At 39.8% G+C, this 14,335-nt stretch overlaps 1 protein-coding gene across 2 annotated transcripts in view; it reads right to left on the reverse strand.

Annotated features, from left to right (window-relative positions):
* Positions 1 to 2,978: 2,978 nt before the first annotated feature.
* LOC117812224 (AP-2 complex subunit beta) overlaps positions 2,979 to 14,335 on the reverse strand; it is a 35,042-nt gene continuing 23,685 nt past the window's right edge. For both annotated transcript variants that reach the window (XM_034682864.1, XM_034682863.1), the window contains 6 exons: positions 11,786 to 11,931; positions 11,528 to 11,657; positions 10,386 to 10,470; positions 10,058 to 10,144; positions 7,080 to 7,234; positions 2,979 to 5,146 (listed from right to left, as the gene is read on the reverse strand). In XM_034682864.1, the coding sequence (XP_034538755.1) occupies positions 5,072 to 5,146; positions 7,080 to 7,234; positions 10,058 to 10,144; positions 10,386 to 10,470; positions 11,528 to 11,657; positions 11,786 to 11,931 (678 nt within the window). In that variant the 3' untranslated portion in view covers positions 2,979 to 5,071. The remainder of the gene's footprint in view (positions 5,147 to 7,079; positions 7,235 to 10,057; positions 10,145 to 10,385; positions 10,471 to 11,527; positions 11,658 to 11,785; positions 11,932 to 14,335) is intronic.

A 14,335-nucleotide genomic window follows, 5' to 3' on the forward strand; every position in this document is an offset into this window, starting at 1 on the left:
GATGGCTGCACGTGTTTCCTTGCAGGTAACCATGGCTAACAGATGAGGAACAATGGTGTCATGCACCATCTTCCTTTTAAAGTGTCCAGTCACTCAATCATGACAGATTGATCGCCAGCCTTGTCCTCATCAACACCCACACCTGTGTTAATGTATGTGACACCTGTGTGTCATTGAAATGATGTTAGCTGGTCCTTTTGTGGCAGGGCTGAAATGCAGTGGAAATGTGTTTTTGGTGATAAAGTTCATTTTCAAGGCAAAGAGGGACTTAGCAATTAATTGCAGTTGAGCTGATCACTCCTCATAACATTCTAGAGTATATGCAAACTGCCATTCTAAAAACTGAAACAGCAGACTTTGTGAAAATTAATAGTTGTGACATTCTCAAAACTTTTGGCCATGACTGTAGTTTTGGATCCCTCTCCTTTTGTTTCCGCTGTCGTAATCCCCAGCCCTGTCCTTGTTTCCTTTTGGCAGGCCCATACAACTGATTCTTCTTTATTTAGTCTGCAAGTTTATTAAGTATATTTTTAACAAACAATTGTTAAAGTATTTTAACATTTTGAAATCACGTTCTCTGGTCCTGTGGATTTTATTCGAACTGTGTGCCCATTTTTGTTGTGTGTTTAAGTTCATTTGTTGACATCCTGGGGTGTAAGTCCCCAGGTGGCGTTGCCCTTTTTGCGCATCACTGCTCGGCTTGCGACACTGGCTAAAATCCCTTCCCCTATCCCTTCGATAGCTCAGTTGGTAGAGCGGAGGACTGTAGGATGTTAATATCAGTGATCCTTAGGTCGCTGGTTCAACTCCGGCTCGAAGGATGTGTTTTTCCTAGCAGTCCAATACTGTAGGTCAAAGTGGTGCAAGTCATCATCCTCAACTACAATGTATTTCAGATCCTGTTAAGTGAAGGGATCGAAGTGACAGGGCAAGGGAAATTTGCCTGGAATGATGTCGGCTCTAATGTGATAAACAGCCAGTAGATTTTCTTTTTTATTTTATTTTCTTTTATTTTTTCTCTTTTCTTTCTTTTTTTTTTCCTTTTTCTTTCTCTTGTCTGCATATATATTTCTGGTTTGTGTCATGTTTGTCACAAACTGTCAAATATTAATGCAATTTATTCTTGCAGCAAAAGAAAAGAAAGAAAACCTTTTTCTTCTGTGCTTGTGACTGTGTGCATGCAACCATCACCATTCCTCTTAGAACTCTGGCCTATCTTTTATTGACAGCTAATATCATGTTCTGTAAAAGAGGGCGTGCACACCTAGGTGGGCCAAAAAAAATATATGAATAAGAGAAAGTGAAAGAAAGATTACATAAGGATATACAAAGGGACAGGGAAAGAGAAGGAGAGAGAGACCTAACACACAGCCAGTAGATTTTCATGGACAAGTTTGATCAATTTGTGCCAAACAAACATTAAGAAGGACTGCCTGCCATGCTGGAGCCATTGTCAACTGTCCTTTGTTAAGTCCCAACATTACCAAGGAAAAGACAGAAAGAACGTTTCTTTTTACTTAACAGGATCTGAAATGCATTGCAGTCGAGGATGATGGCTTGATTCACTTTGACCTACAGTATAGGACTCCCAGGAAAAGCACATCCTTCGAGCCAGAGTTGAACCAGCAACCTAAGAATCACTGGTATTAACATCCTACAGTCCTCCGGTGTACCAACTGAGCTATTGAAGAGAATGAAGAATATTAATTTGCCTGGTCTGATGTGGGCTCTAACATGATTAACAGCCAGCAGATTTTAAAGTATTGTAAGCCCATGGGTCTTTGCAAAGAACAAAAGCCCCATGTCAACACACGCATTACCAACAAGCTTGAGTCCAGCCCACAGCTGCACATGTGCTGCGCTCCACTAAAAGCCATTAAATATGGAAATGCATCAGATTCAGGTGAGACTCAGACAGGCCTGTTAATACATACTGTCCCTAAATATGAGCTGGCTGAGTCTCATGCACCTCCTCTCTGCTCTACATGCCACCAGCCTCTGTTTGTCAGTGAGGATGACCACAGCTCCATAGAGAGAGTACCCACCCTATGTCCTGGTCAGCATGATGGCACTACCCAATGGAAAGAGTTCCTGTACCAGTTTGAGGGTCAGAGGTCAGAAAACACTTTGGCTGTGCAGGTGAAGTTTTGCCTGACAGGTGCAGCAGGTGCAATTATCCATAGAAATCCACGGCCCCTTCAGTGGGACAGCCGGCTGGTGGAGGAAATGGACACAGCTTATGGCCCTTCTTCTGAGCATGCTGCAGCAGTGGCAATTGAACTGAGACGGCAGGTTTGCAAACCAGGTGAAAGTCTTCACGTAATGAGAGAGGACATATATGGACAGGTGGCTGTATTCTACAGTAACAGATCTGAAAGTGAAAGAGATGTCATGCAGTCCTACTTAATGTTTGTTTGGCACAACTTGATCAAGCTTGGTCTTGAGGAAGGAGGGGGTTGTTGAGGGAAAATGCAATTCTTTTAAACTTTGCTGGCTGTTTATCATGATAGAGCAGACATTGTTGCAGGCATATATCTGTTGCTCAATCCCTTCGATAGCTCAGTTGGTAGAGCGGAGGACTGTAGGATGTTAATATCAGTGATCCTTAGGTCGCTGGTTCAACTCCGGCTCGAAGGATGTGCTTTTCCTAGCAGACCAATACTGTAGGTCAAAGTGGAGCAAGCCATCATCCTCGACTGCAATGCCCTGTATTACTTAATTCTCTTTGAATTAAAATGTTGTTTTGCAAGTTTTTTCTTTTTTTCTTACCAAGCTGATATGATGACTTCATCTTTGTGTGGTGTTTTTTAAAGATATTTGTGGGAAACAAACTGAGAATGTTTAGCTTTGAGGAAGAGATGGGTTGTTGAAGGCAAATGGTGATGTGGTGAGTAGGTGGTGTTTATCTTTACTTTCTCAGGTGCAACACTCTGATTGTTGCTTCTCCTCCTTAAATGATATTTCTAAGCACATGGTGATTCAGAATATGCTTGACATTTTATTGACATTAGACGTTGTACTGGGACAGTGACAAATCATAAACAACAGGCTTACAGCAGTGACACTTGATATTTTCCAATTAGTTTGATGGTATCGTAACTGTCTGAATACATTCCCTATTGCTTTCAACAATACTGGTGTAGACCTCTATTGTGAGAGTGCTTGAAACAATGCCTTATTGAGACTATATGAAATGTTCAACAGAGACGGAGTGTAGATTAGAGTGTGAATAAAGCGTTAAGATGGACAGTTGGCTCATGCAGACATTTGTTTTTTTTTTCACTTCACATAGAAAAATAGTGTCACCAACACACCATGATACATTGATAAGCCTTTTCTGTTTAATAGATAGAAGCAAGGCATTTCATTTTCAAGGTAATACCAAAACATTTGAATGAATAAGCTACACAAGTTACACCATCACATGTCTAAACTGTATTTAAGCAACTCTTGGCCTTAGAGTGTAGACACTTAATTGTTCTACAGCACAGACAACGCCAACATTAGAGGGTTATATTGACACTGGGGCACTATAACATAAGCTTGGCATTTCATTTGCATGTGTGCTTGGTCCTGTGATTGGTCTGGGTGACTGGCCACAGGTTAAGACAGAGCTGAAAACAATGGAATGGAAAAAAGGAAAAACAGTGGCTTCAAAAGTGGAAACGTTAAAATCACATTACAGAATTGAAGCGACAACAAAGCCGGAAAAAAGGAAACACAAAGAGGTAGATGTACAATAAATAGGAATGATAAAACAGGGTGTACAAGGCCGTGTACAGCTGTGGTGTGAGACTGGCCGGGGCTTTTGTGAAACTACATTTCACGTGAAACAAATGTGCAATTCTTAAAAGGGAGTGGTACTGGTGTGTGAACATGAGATCCAAAGCTGCTGCAGTTTGTAAAGTGGTTTAAAGGTACGTCAAATGTTAAAAATTAGAGTCGTCTATTCTGTTCTGATGATTCACCTCTCTCTGCTTTACCATAATTATCTGGAGTGTTACATTTATGTAGCATACATTTATAGCTTCATAGATGGAGCTCTTTTTTTATGCCAGGAGAGGTCCACTAAAATATCCTCTCTAGACCGTACGATAAATTTAGCTTCCTTGTTTACCAGTTTTTTATTTGTTTGTTTGTTTTTTACTCATTTAGAAACATGTCATCTTACACACCTGACAAAAAATCCAGCACTTCAAATGTTTATGTAATGGAGAGCCACATGTTTGCTTTATCAGGTGGGAAACAACAATGACATGCCGGGCTTAAGAAGCTGTCATGGCTCTATAATATCTCCTCTATGTTTCTGTTTTTGTATTTTTTCTATTGCAGTACAATGTTTTATACTTAAGGGGAAAAAGCAATGATTTTGCTAAAATTGTTTTAATTTTTTTAAGAAAAGAAGCTTTGATTAAGTCACAACAGGAAAATAGGCATCAGGTTAACATGGTGGATATTTGTCATTTTCTGATGTCTCTTAAAAACTGTAAGTCCTAAAGGGAAAACCCTTAGTAGGACAGAAAAAACAGCATTGTTGAGTTCAACTCTTCACACATTAAAAGCAAAAGGAATGAATGAACACTTGAGTTGTTCAGTTTGTTCATCTGATGAGTATAAACAATAAATCCCAACCAGAAGAAGAGAGAGCAGCACACAGTACAAAATAATGAAACAATGGCTTCATGGAAATAGGGTTGTCTTTCCTCTTGGTCACATCTTTACAACATTAAGACACTAAGTTAAGGATGGAATGGTTGACTTCTTTTCATGGGTACATATCATTGAGATAGGCGGTGGACTAAAGGGATTCACTGATGCTTTTAACCGCCAAAAGAAAGGAAGCACAACAGTGTTTGTACCGTTTGATTTCAGCACAAAATACAGAAGTACAGCGTGGTGGTCACCCAGAAAACATTTCTGTTAAGTGACAAAAATGGCCCCAATATTAAAATTCTAGTTTATCCAGCTTCACCGTTTGGATTCCCTCGTTTTGGCAGTTAACTGCAGAAAACAAAAAAAACACTGCTACTGGATGTCAGGACGAAGCAGAGATGCTAAATTGTAGAGCAGGTCAGTTCTTCAGCACGGTGTCGTACATTTGGTAGACGTACTGAGAAACCTCCGGGGCCCGACACTTGAGAGACAGCTGTGGGACAAAAGAGAACAAACTATGAGAGACGCCATCACTCGTAAACGTCTACTCCTGCTGGATGATTTAAAGAAAGCGAATCAAATCTGTCTTTAAAGTGCTTTACTGACACGTAACCAGGGACGCTTCTCTTCACATTTGATTTAGTACTTAGTCTTATGGGGAAAAACCTTTGATCATTACAGTGTGACATTATTAGACATACCATTTAATATTTAAAACATTTATACATTAAAGATTATCTCTAATTTTCAAGCTTGCATGTGTTTTTTTAATTTATTATTCTTTTAAAACCAAAATGGGGAAAACTAGCAAGCTGGTCTGAAGTTAAGGACAAGACGGTGTTAAGATCAGAGGACAAGTCCTGGAGTTGATTTTAAGTACTGAAGCCAATCTTTCAATAATAACGTTGAAATAAGCTTGTCCTCTGGATACAGCTCCTCCAAGTGGGGATATTTTCTCTGCTTTATATTAAAAATGTATATCTTCGGTGGAGGCAGATGTCTGTCTAACATGAGCCTAGTTCTGCTCGAGGTTTCTGCCTGTTAAAGGAAGTTTGTCCTCTCCGCTGTAACTAACTAAATACTGTGAGGTGCAATGCTCATGGTGGATTAAGGTGGGGTCAGACTGAGTCTTATCCTGTCTTGGTGTTGGGTCTCTGTTCATAATTTGACATAGAGTGGTCTAGACCTGCTCTGTTTGTAAAAGAGTCTTGAGATAACGTTTGTTGTGATTTGGCGCTATACAAATAAAGATTGATTGATTGATCTTTTTTTATAAGTAAGAAAAACATTTTAGGATATTTTCAATGGAGTTTGGATAGCAGGGTAGATCATAAATGTATAAATTAAGAAAACATTTATTGCCTAGAGTCCTGAATTATCAAAACCTCAATAAGGTTTCATGTGCCAGGGGCCTAACTTAATAAAGGACCTTTTGATAGTATTGGTATGGAAACAAACACTACCAGTCAAAGTTTAGAAACACCTTCTCATTAAAGGGTTTGTATTTATTGTAATGATTGTAAACACTGTAGATTAATACTGAAGACATCTAAACTATGAAAGAACATATATGGAATTATTGAATGAACCAAAAAGTGTTAAACAAAGCAGAATCTGTTTTATATTTTAGATTCTGTAAAGTAGCCCCCTTTTTCCTTCATGACAGCTTTGCACACTCTTGGTATTCTCTCAGTCTGCTTCATGAAGTGGTCTCCTGGAATGGTTTCTAATGAACATGAGCCTTGTCAAGAGTTCATTTGTAGAATGACTTGCCTTCTTAATGTGTTTGAGACCATCAGTTGTGTTGTTCAGAGGTAGGGTTAGTACACAATGGATAGTCCTATTTGCCTACTGTTGTAATCCAGATTATGGTGAAACCAGATTATTTCATAGTTTTGATGTCTTCAGTATTAATCTACAATGTTGGAAATAATTACAATAAATAAAAAGCATTGAATGAGAAGGTGTGTCCAAACTTTTGACTAGTAGTGTATCAGGGGGCCAAAGGTGCTGTTGGAGGGGGTCCTCACTTGGCGCTTATCTCTTTCATTAGGGCACAAGTACAAAGTGTTTATTTTAAATGTACATTTCTTTTTCATTCAATCAATCAATCAATCAATCTTTATATGTATAGCGCCAAATCACAACAAATGTTATCCCAAGATGCTTTTACAAACAGAGCAGGTCTAGACCGTACTCTGTGTTCTATCATTGATAAAGACCCAACATCAAGACAGGATTTTTTATATAGCCTGCTTGTCAGTTGTCAACTCTTACATTAAAGAGTAATTTATGTTCATAAATCTTCAATCTTTTCTCCATTAAAAAGTCATTAAACACAAGATTTGCACAGAAACACATAGAAGTACTTTCTTTTGTACCATATCATAGTAACACATTAGAACTGAATGGAACTTGTTGGGTACCGTGTAGTTGGGGTTTCCAGGTTGAATGCGAAGCTCAGCCAGGATCCAGATCCCATTAGTCAGTTTGAGAGACTGGTACAGCATGTCTTGGCCTTCTACGTTTCTCTTGGCAATGGTGTAGATGTTGTTATTCTGTAGCTTTCCTGACACCGTGTCTGCAAGACCGAAATGTGGGTTAACACACCTTGACACTTCGGATTGTAATCTAACTACATAACAAAGAGAAAGGACCATGAACACGCAAAGGTAGAAGGCTGAAGCACTCTAACCTCTAAACATACTAACACTAATGAGCACATGATCTAATAAAAACACTACAGGAAACAAGTTCATCAAGGATTTGACAGGGATTAGCTCTATGAGGGTCTGCCACAGGCTGCTGTGGGGGTACTGGGGCACTCTATGGAGAAGAAACACTGTGGGTACATGAGCCATCCTGCTGTCAGGATCACAGCGGCACCAATCTGCACAGGTTGGAGAAGCTCCTCTGTTACAGAGAAAGAGGACATGTTGGAGTATCCAAAGTTAGGCATGCAGGTGTGGAAAGAAAAGAGAGAAAAGTGAAGAGATTTTTATGAGTCGGAGCTGGAAGAGGAGGAGAAAGTCTGGACAGGGTTTGTGGTAAACATTTGATGGAGTACTCTGGAGGCTGCCTGATCAAAAGTCAACATCTAAATGTTAGTATTATTCTGTAGAATACAGTGGTGTCTGTTTCTGAAGCGCTGTTTTGAGGCCACTTGTCGGCGGCAGCCATATTGTTGCTGTCGAGCGATTGTGATGTAAAGAGGCGGGCTTTGAGCCTCCTCGCCAACAGCTACAGTGTTCCCGCCTGTCAATCAAGTCAGCTGTGCCTCTCATTGGAAGACTTGTAATCTTAATATCTTTGAAATTGCAGCGTTAGAAAAAATTCACCCCCTGTACAGTGTGTGCCGATAGAGAAATGAGCTATCCAGACTTCACTTGATTTTTGAACCAGGCTGTAAACATGTTTATTTCTGCTGTAAAGATCGGCTTTTATGAATTTGTGTGTATGTGGTTTCCGGTACTTCCAGAGTCAGCCTCAAGTGGATCTTCCATGAACTAAATGGTTCTCAATTGAGCTTCAGCTCCAAACTGGCCCTGAAACTGCCTCGGTCGAAAAGGGGTATCTAAGACGCTCTATAGCCACAAGGGGCATTATCTTGACCTTGACGGAACAGAGCACGTGCAGAAGGGAGCATGTGGGTTCCTTGTTTTAGCCATTTTTGTCTCTGAAGAACTTTCAAATGTGCTGGCTTGATATAGACATGAAGCACGGCTCCAAAAATTGTGTCTTTTCATAAAAAGCATGACCTTCATTAGTATATCACTGGTGCCAAAATGACCCAACACTCCAAATGTCTTATGTATTTTTATGGAACCATTCACTTTTAAGTTGTTTTTTTTTTAAGTTATACTTTTGGGCTTTTTGCCTTAATTTGATTGGACAGCTGAGGAGAGACAGGAAATGTGGGGAGTAGAGAGCAGGGGAAGACATGCAGGAAATGATCAACCTATCGGGAGTCGAACCGGCGACCTCTGCGATAAGGACTGTAGCCTCTGTATGTGGGGTGCTTAGACCACTAGGCCACCAGCGCCCCCCCTTTTAAGTTTTAATGTCTATTTTAGGATTTGTTTAGTATTTTGGCTGTGACTGTACAAAAATAAATTGCACTTTAAGACCTAAGAGGGATTTTTAATGCAATATTTCACAAATGCATGGGGTGTCTTTTTTCCACCACTGTACATCGTGATCATTGCTGTCTGATAACGTCTGCTTATCTGCATGTTTACTACAGTCACTTAGGTTGGTCTGTGGCTCTTCATACATATTTACTCTGTATAGGAACATCAGGAACATCAGAAAAATGATTGTTTGTTTAAAAAAAGGACTGTCTTTAGGTTTGGTTACCTCCTATTGTCCTTGTCACTGTGCAGGCTCAATAAACTGATCAGAAGTGTTAGGTTTAATATTAGATAATTATGAGTTCTGAACAGGGGAAAGTAGAAAATGCACTCAAGCCAGCAACAAGTGCAAGTGTAAATATGGTTCTGCTTATAAAAAAAAAAGCCCTACAACAACGAGGAAATTAGAAAATGTCTTAGATAATCTTAAAAGAAGGTTTCATTTAGTGACAACACACCACCCATAAGTGAGCAGAGAAGGTGTAATTTCATCCATACCTATAAATATTATATCTATGACCCTGTCACACCTTGACGATTTAGCCAGTGTATGCCGGCGTATAAAAAAATGAGCGAGTATGCTGGCGAACATCGCATAAGTTCTAGGTATGTTTTGTATAAGTTAAGAGCACGCTGAAGCACGCTGGACACACGCTCACATATGTAGAGCTGTGTGTCTGCGTGTGTGTGAGTGTGAGAAGCCTTGGAGCCCTCACTCAGTGTCAAACAGCAGAGCCTCTGAAACAGAAGCTGAAGCCAGCATGTCAGAGTCTGGTGGAGTTCAATGATAAAGCTGCTGTTGTTGAATTCAATGAAGTTCAAAATGTGATGTTTTAGAAAGCACTGCAGTCAATAAGTGTAACTTGTTGTAAAGATCAGAGGCTGTGTTCCTGCTGGTTTCACTCCTCTGACACTCTCCACGACTCATCATGTTCTTACAAAGAGAGACTGCAGAGTTTTTAATAACACACACCTTTATTACACTGCCGCACGCTTTGAACAAGTGGACTATAGTTGGGCATAAGTTAAGGATAAGCTATGTATACGCCCAACATTGAAAAAAACATTGATAATTCAGCGTATGTCAGCGTTTTAGAGGCATTCTGATACGTCGGGATAACGCTGGCTAAATCGTCAAGGTGTGACAGGGACATTACTTTAGCAGAAGAAGGTCCAGACATGTTAAGGAGATTCAAACATGAACCCATAAATCCAACAGTCATCAACTTTACTCATCCCAAAAGATCATTTGAGATCATCAAAAGCTCTCCTACCTGCATTTAAGTGGCACTCCTTTATCTGGTACTGGAGCTCGTTCTCATTGGGAATGTCTTTCCAGGTAGCCAGGAACACCTGTCGCTCTACAGAAGAAAACAAACAACCTGTCAATACTTGACATCTCAAACAGAGACTTTCTGGTATTATAAGATGGTTGATGTTTATTGGAGCTTCATGCTCAGAATGTGTTGTTCAGATAAGTCACACAGCTCACAGCTTTCTGAAGTGTCATATCAAACTGTTTTCAGTTGTTGTAAAAGATAAAGTGTAATGGTGTCAAAATGACGGCGTGAAGTCATCTAATAACGATTTGAAATGTCATACCCATTTTCCCATCTTCAACGAAGAATATATTGAGAGGAATGAGTACGCTGAAGTAGAAGACATCGATGCTGTTCTTCACAGCCACCTGTGGACAAGAGAGCAAAGAAGATGTGGATTTGACCTCAGATAAATACTTCATGTCTTGATGTTGCTGAGATCTGAACATAGAAGTTACAAAGTCAAGCAGAAAGGTTTTCATTTCCTGCTCAACAGGACGAACTGTTTTGTTTTAACTGACAGAATTTAAGCCTGGTTTATACTTCAGCGTCGACCCTTCACGGCAGTGGTCGACGTGGACATGAGCACTACAGCCTTAAAGCTAGTGTTGGTAGTCACGGAAAACTAGCATGAATTTGAATGTAGCATTTCCTCAGGACTATGTCTTACCCCTCCCCCCTCCCCTCGGAGCTCCTCCAAAATGACACCCCCGCTCACATGCATGAGCGCCGCTGATTCGCGACCATATGATGGTGACTGATTCAAAACCGGTCCTCAGCACATGGTTTGTGTTTTGCACTACGTCAACTCATGTCTCACTCAGCGGTAAGAAAACACCAAAACATTCTCATAGTGAAAGTTAAAAACACAAACAAACATGAAATGTACGCTCTGCAGGAGGCGGGCAGAACGGCAGGACGGGATTTGATTGGTTTCATCATTTGGCTCCTGATGGCAGGGATTGGTTGGTGTTTCCCCAGGTTTACTCCAGCTGTAGATAGCAGCTTTTTTTTACCTCTTTTTTAAGAACACATTATGTATTGATTACCATCAGGACAGAAAGATCATTTTAACCAGTAGAACAAAAAGTGGATCTAAATCTGACTACCAACCCCAGCCTTAATAAGCAATGAATAATTTAGAGCTGATACATGTTGCTGTTTATCATACAGACATGACATCACAGGGAAGAATAGAGAGGAGACGTGTGAGGAGATGAAATACACAGCCGAGCAGCAATTCAGGAAGTGCTGTGAATGCAGGAAAAGAATTGAATAATCGTCAAATAGATGCCAATGATTATCGGATGTTATTTTGGCTTGAAATGCCCATCCCTAATATAAACCAGGCTCAAGTCTCAACACCAGGTTCCTATATGAGCTCTGTATCCATGTGACCACCAGTTGATAGCATTTCTGAATTACCTGCAGATTATTGAGTGGGTCCATCTTCATGACCGGACCGATTGTGTTGATAGGCAAAGAGACTTCGATACTCTGGCTGGGCATCAGTGGAGTGTGAACAGGCAGGGGGCTGGTAGGAATCATCCCAAAACTATGTGGAACAAATAAACACACAGGTCACTGCTGGCTGTCAGAGCATGCATTTAGTTACTTTATGAGGTCTGAGGCAGACTGATACACAGCTTTACAGAATGTGGTGGTTCATGTCTTCTCACTGACCTGTTCTTGTTGAACTGAACTGCAAAGTCGGTCATGTGCTGCAGGGCCTTGTTGGTGAAGCTCATGTCCATATACATGTGACCCTGACGACGAGAGAAGGTGCCGGAAATCTCCAGCCCCTTGGCTTTAACTGCCGGCAGCCACACCTGGGAAGACAAAGTACTGATGTATTCTGCAGAGAGCGTACATATGACACTTTTAGACCATGTGCAGGAACACTGCTTTGTTCTATGCAATGACATCTTAAATATATCTGCAAGCATTTGCTTACCAGCCAGTCTAAGATGATGCCAAACTTTTTAACCTAAATAATGTACTTTGAGAAAAACCTGGAACTCATGCCAGACTTTTATTAGCAGACTTCTCTTCTGCTTTTAATGAGATGCAGCCTCACATCTTAATGGAGCATCTGGCATCCCATTTTAAGCTCTCGGACCAGCTGCTTATGCTGATTTTAAATGTTCTTACTGGGAGAGTCCAGCAGGTCTTTGTGAATACACAAATGTCCAAGACATGTACACTGCGTGCACAATTATTAGGCACGTGAGTATTTTTGTGAATATTTTAAAAACTATATCAACAGTCGTTTTCAAATTTGTCAAGAAGTCAGATAGTGAATATATTTCTTTAACTGTGTGGTTAAAATGATGCTTTTCAAATTACGTTGGCTGTATTTTTAAATAAATGCAGAATCTACAGAAATGAGCGTGACAAATTATTATGCAAGTTGGTGATAAGAGCATATAACTTGTAAAAATTAAAAACTAGTCACCGTTTTAAACGTTCCGTTGATTGAAAATAATAATATTTACTACAACTGTATTCAAACTTCAACAAAAACAACAGTTTTCTTTACATTTGTTACAAAATAAAACTGTTAATGTCTTTGAAACATTTACAATCTAAAGTGTTTCTCAAATGTCCAATATAACCTCCTTTTCTTTCAGTGAGGGTCAGAGGTCACTGTAAACTGATTTATTTTCTGATGACTTCTCTGCTGACTCTGTGAGCTGTACCTTGTATGACTTTCCAAAGATGCTCTTTTGAGCTGTATTTCTTGCCACAAGTTCTCAGTCAGGTTGAGATCAGGTGAGCAGGCAGGCCAGTCCAACATAATTTGAAAAGCATCATTTTAACCACACAGTTGAAGAAATACATTCACTATCTGACTTCTTGACAAATTGTAAAACGACTGTTAACATAGTTTTTAACATATTCACAAAAATACTCACGTGCCTAATAATTGTGCACGCAGTGTATATCTAACACAGGTTCACCTCAAGGATGTGTGCGGTCACCATTGCTGTTTATCATGTACACCGACAGCTGCAGGTCTTTGCATGAGAACAGGTTCCTTGTTAAGTTTCCTGATGACTGAACCATGGAGCAGCTACAAGAGGACAGTCTGACCATGGTCCTGCTTTACTTGACTTTGTTAAATGGTGTGATGACAGCTACCTAGACCTTCATGTCTCCAAATCTAAGGATATGATTATTGATTTCAGACACAATACTGAGCACACAGTTAGTGTCATTCACAGGGAACATGTACAGACTGTCGAGTCATACAAATATCTTGGAACTGTGTTTGATTCTAAATTGAAGTTTGATGTCAACATGGAGTCTATCGTCAAAAGAAGCCAGCAGAGGATTTACCTGCTGAGGAAGCTGAACTCTTTTAATGTCAGTATGAGGATTTGAAGTGACTTTTATTGTTCTTTTATTGAAAGTATTTTAACCTTTTCTTTTACCTACTGGTTCAATGGATCACTCATTTAGGAGAAGAACAGTCTGCAGAGCGGTGTAAAGGTTTGCTCCAAGATCAAGGGACTCAAACAAAGAGACTTGTGTTCCCTCTGGGAGAATCAGGTAGTGAAGAAAGCTAAAAACATTATCGGCCAGCCATTAAATGTTCTCTCTACCAAGTTCGTACTGATGCTTTCAGCTCACTGTTTTTATGCACCCTTGAGGAGAACCAATCGTTACTCCAAATCTTCTATCCCGTCTGTTATCTGGCTTTTAAACTCAGACGGTAGTCCTTTTAGTCATTTTAAATAACATTGGTATGTCAAAGTAGATTATATTGTCTTTTAATCTTTGTCTTATCTTACTGTTAGTTATCACACTTCATATAAACTAAATGAACGTATTGCTGTCCTTCACAGACCCTCTGGTCTCATGTACAGCTTGACTTGTAGCATGTATATATGATGGATGTGTTGTAAATGTTAATTGTTGTATGGTAAGTGATACATGAATTGCCCTTTTTGGGATCAATAAAGTTGTCTGAATCTGAATCTGAATCTCTACTTCACTTGTTAATATACTCTCCTACATTAAAATGTTACAGCAGAGGAGAGACGTATTTCTGCTGTTATCTTCTTTGAGTTCTTCTTCTCATCTCATGTTGCTACAAAACACACAGCAGTTTATTTTATTCAATAAACCTTAAAACTGGTGATACAATTACTGTAAGTGGATCTGCAGCTGGTCCTCTCACTGGTGCTTAAAAACAGACACACATTTATGTGGTTGAAATATTTCCTGCAG

The sequence above is a fragment of the Notolabrus celidotus genome, chromosome 5, assembly GCF_009762535.1.
Source record: "Notolabrus celidotus isolate fNotCel1 chromosome 5, fNotCel1.pri, whole genome shotgun sequence".
In the NCBI taxonomy this organism is placed as follows: domain Eukaryota; kingdom Metazoa; phylum Chordata; class Actinopteri; order Labriformes; family Labridae; genus Notolabrus; species Notolabrus celidotus.